Source organism: Silurus meridionalis, chromosome 28 (assembly GCF_014805685.1).
Source record: "Silurus meridionalis isolate SWU-2019-XX chromosome 28, ASM1480568v1, whole genome shotgun sequence".
In the NCBI taxonomy this organism is placed as follows: Eukaryota; Metazoa; Chordata; class Actinopteri; order Siluriformes; family Siluridae; genus Silurus; species Silurus meridionalis.
This window is the reverse complement of record NC_060911.1, coordinates 5,598,283-5,606,211: the sequence shown is the minus strand read 5'-3', so window position 1 is coordinate 5,606,211 and position 7,929 is coordinate 5,598,283. Positions and strand designations below refer to the sequence as shown.

Below are 7,929 nucleotides of genomic sequence, written 5' to 3'. Positions count from 1 at the left end.
ATAGCAATACTGCTGGGCCCTTGAACAAAGCCTGTAACGCACAGTTGTAAGTATAAATGAGATAACTGTAAGACGCTTTTGGTGAGAGCGTTTGCCAAACACAGTAAATTTAAATGATCTTGGACATGTGTGCCCTGGCCCTACCTCATTAAAAAAAAAAACCTGCTAGAGTAAGTACTGGTAAAGACTCATAAAAACTGAGGCGTCCATAGACAGCATCTTGACGTTTTGGTGATTTGCTCAGATATCTGACTATAAAGCTAGCCTCCTTTATCTCCTGTTTTCTGATTCTGTATTCAAATTCTAGCTAAAGATAAACATTGTTTATTTACCCAATATTTAAACTTCTGATTACTTTATCAATCTCATGCACATGACCGTTAAACCTACAGAGACTCAATGGGGTTTTCATGCAAGTTGCATCAAGTTTCATGCAAATTTCATCTGTTACCTGTTGCGAAGCTTTGACTTTCGCTTAAGCTTGTAAGGTTGTAAGATTTTCTATAGTTTGACTTAAAACAATTTCGTAATATTTTCTTTTTCCCATCCCTGCTTTAATTCCTATATTACAGTAAGCATTCATTTAGCATTAACTGATTTATGGTCCGGTTAAACAAGGAGCTGAAGCTAATCGTTGTTTGTGTGAATGATAATTTAGAGTTGGCAATCCAGAGTTTTTGGGAGAAACCAGAGAACCTGGAAGAAACCTTGACAGACAAATGGAGAACCTGTGAAACTGTGACATGTTTACACTATAGTGTACCAAGCTGTACCAAGATGTTTTTGGACTTCCATGGGTGGGTGATACATTTCAGATTAGTACCTTTTCTTTATATACATATAAAAGCGATGTTGGAGTTTGAAATCTTTGCATGTGAACTTTAGTAGACAAATAAATTGCCTGCAAACAAATGATATAGCCTTTAGCGAATTCATGCAGGTACAAAACAGGGTGTGCATGACTCAGCCATGTATATAAAAAGGTTTTGTAAAAACTTATTAAAGAATTGTAAAAAAAAAATATATATATAATATTAATAAGTTGGGCTTGCTTACATTCTGATACAGCAGCTTGGCTTACAGAGATTCCAAGAAACATAAGTACCTTCAGACAAAGACACTTTTTTCCCAGATATTTCTTCATGTTACCATCATGTTTTTTTAACCCAGTGCAATGTCACACCTATTCCCCCAAGCGAGATGGAGGCAGTCCAAGTTCTTGGAAAAATACTGCTCACGCTAAACAGAAAGGGCAAGGAATGAGGCAGGGTTCGTATAGTTATAGTACAAACTGTGCCTTTGTTTATTTTCCTTCATCTGAAAGCTGCTCGTTACTGGCCTCGCCCTTCATTACTTGATCACCACATGGGCATTTTTCAATGTTAATATACTAACAAGCACAAACAGATCATTTCAAAACTTGTTTTCCTTCAACATGAACTGTGAGTAGCATTCACTCGCGAATTCCATACTCCATACAAAAATTTCTTTCGGGCGGGGTATGTTCTGGTGTACTATTCAAAAACTATTTGACAATCTTAGTTTTATAGCCTTTTTCTCAGGGTTCTATCAGCCAGACATTATACACATTATCCAGAATAGACTCACAATTGCAGTTTAAGCCCAAAACAGCACACGGTTTGCATGCAAAATTTTGAACAAAGTAGAAGTCATGTGGGTTTGGATGCACACCATGATAGCGAACCTGACCGAATTCGGTTGCACAGGAACCAAGCTGTGATTCACCTGACTGTGAATGTGACTTGTATTCAGGTCCACAGTTGTGCAGGAAGTAAAGTAACCTGAGCATGTCTTTTAGCCGATGACGACATCTTTATTTTCCATAACACACCTGTACCATGATTTGATTGCAGTCAGCTGTCTCCTCAAATAACACTGTAGCAGAAAGCGGCTTTCTTCTGTACATCTGATGAATGAAAGCTTGCAATGCACCTAAGATGCAATTGTTATTTATTCTATACATATATTCAGTGCTTATTCAGTCCCTCAGCACTTTTTACATTTCATCTTGTAGACTGATACTACAATCGTTCAAACCGATTTTTCTTTCTCGTTAATCTACACTCAGTACCCCATAATAATAAACTGAACTGAAATTTCTAAAAATGTCTGTGAATAAATAAATTTAAAAAATCAGGCCCTTTCAACATTTGAAATTTAGCTCAGGGGCCTCCAATTTCTCTTAATCATTACTGAGATGTTTCTACACCTTGATTAGAGTCCACCTGTGGAAAAGTTTAGCGATTGGACATGATTTGTAAAGGCAAACACCTTTTTATAGACGGACTCACAGCTGGCGATGCATATCAGAGCAAAAACCAAGGCATGAGGTCGAAGGAACTGTAGAAATCAAAAGCAGGATTGTTGTGAGGCACATATCTGCCTGCAATATAACAAAATGGTGATTTGGATTTTATTTGAGCGAGTGTTGACAATTGTAATGGCTAGAAGACTGGGTCAGAGCATCTCCAAAACTGCAGCTCTTGTGGGATGTTCCTGGCCTGCAGTATTCAGTATCTATCAAAAGTACTTCAAGGAAGGAACAGTGGTAAACCGGCGACAGGGTCATGGGCAGCTGAGGCTCATTGATGCACATGAGGAGCAAAGGCTGGTCCGTGTGTCTCGATCCAACAGACGAACTCCTGTGGCTTAAATTGCTGAAAAGGTTAATGCTGTTAATTCAATACCTAAGATTTCCAAGAGAGGTTCCACTCAGAACAGGCCTTGAAGGGTCGATAAAGTGCGTCAGGTGCAGAAGCTGCTTCAAAAATCAGGTGCATGAGTGCTGCCAGCATCGCTTTAGAGGTTGTAGAAGTGGAAGGTTCCCTTGTCAGTGCACAGACCGTACACCGCACACTGCAACAAGTGAGTTTGCATGGCCCTTGCCCAGAAGGAAGCCCCTTCTAAAGCTGACTCACAAGAAACCCCACAAACAGTTTGCTCCAGACAACCTGTCCAAGAGCATTAATTATTGGAACCATGTCCTGTAGTCTGATGAGACTAAGATTAACTTGTTTGGCTCAGATGGTGTACAGCATGTGTGGCGAAACCCTTGGAGTACCAAGAAAATTGTGTCTTGCCTACAGTCAAGCATGGTGGTGGTAGCATCATGGTTTGGGAATGTATGAGTGCTGCTGGTACTGGGGATCTGCGGTTCATTGAGGGAAACATGGTTCCAACATGTACTTTGAGATTCCGAAGCTGAACAAGACGCCTCCCTTCAGGAACTGAGCTAAACAGCAGTTTTCCAACATAATAATGATCCCAAACACACCTCCAAGATGAAAACTGCCTTGTTGTAGGTGAGGGTGTTTGAGTGGCCAAGTATGTCTCCACACCTGAAACCTATTGAGCACAGGTGCAGCATCCTCAAGTGAAAGGTAGAGAAGTCACGTGTCTAACATCCAGCAGCTCTGTGATGTCATTATGGAGGAGTGGAAGAGGATCCCAGCAACAACCTGTGCAGCTCTGGTGAATTTCATACCCAGGAGGATTAAAGCAGTGCTAGATAACAATGGTGCTGACACAAAATATTGAGACATATATATATATGTGCATGTGTAACGATGTAATATGAAGCGCAAGTAAATTTAAAACCAGAGCAACTCTGTAGGGGGCACCAGGAACACCAGGATCTTGTTTGTAATTGGATCACAGCAAATGTCTCCAGTCAGTTCAAAAACCAACATGGATGAATACAACAAAAGCAGCCCTGCCTGTTATTCTTTTTAACCTGAAAAAAAAAAACTTGCAGTCCCTCGTATCTCCACAGAGTAATAAAAACAAAGCGTACAAAACAGGTACAGTGCAGGACTTCGCTAATCAATGATTTTACAATGCATAATCGATATACTGTACATCAGTGGTGTGGTCCGAAAAAAGCATCGCTTCCCCGCACCTTAACATTTATTATGAGTTTGAGCTGAAATAACCTACGCTGTTTCTCTAACTCTGGATACTACATCATGCAAAGTATATGATACAGAACAAACGGGTTCAAGTGACCATTGCATATATAAATTAAACAAATTGACACTGAAGCCAAATAATTGTCCATATTATTTGAACACGCAGGAAACGTGCATCTCTGTGCAACATACAAATTTCACAGACAACTACTATTTAAATTATTTTCACATCACTTCTAGAGACAATGACTCTGAAAATTACTACGACCATGAAAATAAAGAGTCTCTCGATGCCAAGGTCGACAGTCAACATTTGCCCTCACACAGACAATATATTATTAAATGGCTTTTAGTTACCATCCAAAACAGCCATTCAGCCCGGCCTTCATCTTCTGCCCTCTTCCTCCTCGCAACAACATTTCTAGATGAGAAAGAGGGGGCGGAGTTAAACCCAAATCATGCACTATTATACTAACATAGTCACCTAACTAACTAAATTGCTCTGCAGCATTAGAGTAAACGAGTGAAAACACCCTTCTAATGATTAAAAAAATGATGCAATTTGTTATCTTTTTTTTTTACTTTTTTTTATCTCTGTCAGTAGTTGAAATCAGAAAAACACAGATGCATAGTGGCCAATGTAAATATTTATATTCTGACTGGTTATATGTCTAATGTATGTATTGCAATATCATCATATCCTTTTCACAGATTACATCAAAATTGTTACAGGTTTAATCCGTCTGAAATAGTTTTACTGTTTGGTATTTGAAAAAAAGTGCACGTTAATGGATGACAGTTGACACCAAACAATGTGTTTGTCCTACTTTGCCAACGTAGTATTCTGTGTGAAAATTTATCACCGATTAGTAATGAAATAGTTACAATAACAATACAGAACACACCACAAGCCCAAAAGCACTTTTTCTTCATATTACCTGACTGCTCCAGCAGAATAACGTCTTGACTCGATGACGGATGTGCAGGTACCTACAGTGACACTGCAGCTGCTGCAGGGAGCGAAGGAGTGGTACTACTCCAATTACAAAACAAACAAGCGTGAGCCTCACATGATAAAAATAAAAACATTCCATACACCTAATGGGGAATAATACAAATCTAGATCACCGAGTGTTGAAGCAACGTGTGACCCAAAATTATCCAATGGTCTCTCCAAATAGTGTGCTTCCAAATCGTTCATTGCACAGGTAGTTCCAGTCAGTTTAATCACCGTTGTAAAAGAATGCACTGCCCTATAAATAGCTGTAAACTTACTAGCATAGTCACTGTTGAATACAGAAAGAGACAGCTATTGTACATATTTTCTACTGACTTTACTGAGCTTAATAGAGGATTTTTACTTTTCACGACACGTGTTAGAGATGTCGGCAATTTTGCTGGAAGGGCAGAGGCACGCGACGAATTTGTGAAAGTGGAGAAGATTTTTTAATGAGCAATAGATCAGAAAATAGAACTAGGTATTAACACCAACAGCTTCAATCAAAAACGTATTTGCATTAAAAAAAATGATTTCTTTATATATAATGATTAGTAGATGCACTTTTTTTGTTTAGAAAGTGACCAATATTTTATATGTACATTCATTTCTCTTAGCTAAACTAAACCATGGTTCTCTCAGCACCACTTCTGCTACGTGAACATGGTGAACATCACAACACCACGCCAGTGGTGGACGATGTACACAAAGCGTGTACTTGAGTAAAATTCGGGATACAGTAGGTAAAATATGACCCTTTAAAGTGTCCCTTTAAAGTTTTCACATTAGTGACCATCATACAAGCAATATATTCTGCACAACTGTGTGTAATACACATCTAGCCATGGATTATTCCCTACTGTATTGATTGTCAGCATTCCCAAAAAGGAGAAAAAGTAATCACACAGCATGCATATGTTGCAGATTACACACCTGCTTTAGCATAGCAAGAAGCTAATGTTCCTGATAACATACGCAAAAAAATACCAGACTCTTTCTTTGCTTCTTTTATTACCGTTTATTAATAATTCAACGAGCAATTGCTTTAGTAAAAAGATCCGTTAATTAAAACCTTACAAAGGACTACACTTCATCCGCTAATCAGTTGCTTCAAGATTGCTAGCAACCTTTATGAATCCCTTAATACATGACACCCTTTACAAAAAAATTTTTAGTCAGTTTTTTCTTTTTTTAATGAACGTTTACAACATCAATATAATATTTATAAAATAAAATATTCGATTGAACTGTAGTTGAGAAGTTGCTTGTGTTTGGTTCTAGAGCTATTTATTTGGATTGTTAACTCCTCATGAAATAGTACTAGATAGCTTCATTGCTGGGCAGAAAGGCAATGTCACTTTCCTGTTCTCTCGCACCAACTAGAACATGCTTAATGCCAAATTGTTGTGGTGTTTTCTTAAGAAAAGAAAAAAAAACCTGTCTATGATGTAGCATTGCTAGCAATAATTCAGATATGTTTTTATTTTTGCTAGCATGTATTACCTGGCATATGTCGCTACTAGTTCGAACAGGAAAGCCTGTGTTTTTGCGGTGGGTAGCGAGACAGGCTAGACGGGATTTCATTTTGAAATGTTTGGATGTTTCACTTTTATTTCATGTTTATTTTACTTACTAACTTCAATGTCTTGTTTGTGCAACAGGGACTGCAGAGGACTTTTCTGGCTCACAGCTCCACAGGTTTGATCCTGAGCTTACTGTGTATATGGAGTTCTTCGGTTTCCATCGACCAGTAAAATCAAGCAGGAAGGAGCATCGGCTTCTCTATTTTGCCCCACAGTGTATGTAGGTGTGTGTACATTAGATGTATGAATGTTCTCCTAGGCAGTGCATTTATATTCTTGCTGCAATATGGTCTTCTTAAATGTAAAATTACCATTCACATTTTACCTGCGATTCTGTTTGCACCAGCAGTGTGGTTTAAGCTACAGTATTGTACTGACCCTCTGATTATTCCAGGTTTATTAGCATAGCCACAGAGTGGTTTAATGACTGTTTTATGGCATACAACCAGTAGCTCACAATGAACATGAAAGAAGAACGCTCTGATTGTAAACTGCTTGAGAAACCACAGCGTCATATCTTGACAGTTCCGGCAGTGTATTCCATAAACAAAGCAACCCAATCAATCCTAGTGTCACTTGTGAACTTATTGCATGGGGTCAGGGTTTAAACCAAACCATTTTAAATGATGAAGAGAAGGTTGTGGATGTACAGTAGGTAATAAATGGGAACCCTGCAACAGGGGCCGATGCTAAAGCCTTTACTTGGTTGAAGTCTGTGTTGGAGCAGGGAAAGACTACTATGTGAGGGACAGGGGGACTCCAGGACAAGGGTCAGGAGCCTTTGCTATGATTTCAGGCAGAACCATTCAAAGGATTTTATTGTTGTTAATGCATGCAGTGCTTTTAACAAGGGGCACAATGATTAGCCCAACCGGGAAACCCATTTTCTTAAAGAACAATATATTTCCTGACCATTTGATTAACACAATCGAACAAAAATATGATTTGATTTTAATGCCTGAAGTCCTTGAGAAAATGTGACGATACAAAAACAAGGATTATACCAGAATCCCCCAGCTGAGAGGTTGAACTGATTAAGAACTGGTGGACTACAACTTTCTTTTGGCTTCTCCCAATAGGGGTCGCCACAGCGGACCACCAACACGTTTGATTTGGCACATGTTTTTACGCTGGATGCCCTTCCTAACACAATCCTCCCCATTTATCCGGGCTTGGGACCGGCACTAAGGCTTGTGCAACCCTAGTGGCTGGGGTTGGTTCCCTGACCGGGGATTGAACCCGGGCCGCAGCGTTGAGAGCACCGCATCCTAACCACTAGACCACCAGGGAACCTACTGGTGGACTACTAATTACCCCCCAAAAAAATAATAAAAAATTAAACACGAACCATATTAACCCCCACAATTGTTAGATGTACAACTGCTGAAACTAAACATACTTTTGGCCACTTTAACGATAA

The 7,929-nt window shown here is 39.1% G+C and overlaps 1 protein-coding gene and 1 non-coding gene across 2 annotated transcripts in view; both read right to left on the bottom strand.

The window, feature by feature from the left end:
- The window catches only part of ndrg2 (NDRG family member 2), a 52,123-nt gene extending 47,200 nt beyond the window's left edge, over positions 1 to 4,923 (bottom strand). The window contains exons 1-2 of the mRNA XM_046842762.1: positions 4,868 to 4,923; positions 4,287 to 4,350 (exon numbers count right to left, since the gene is read on the bottom strand). Of these exons, the coding sequence (XP_046698718.1) occupies positions 4,287 to 4,348 (62 nt within the window). The 5' untranslated portion in view covers positions 4,349 to 4,350; positions 4,868 to 4,923. The remainder of the gene's footprint in view (positions 1 to 4,286; positions 4,351 to 4,867) is intronic.
- Positions 4,924 to 7,727: 2,804 nt separating this feature from the next.
- On the bottom strand, positions 7,728 to 7,799 carry trnae-cuc. The gene has a single exon. It is a non-coding gene; the product is annotated as a tRNA-Glu (tRNA).
- Positions 7,800 to 7,929: the final 130 nt, after the last annotated feature.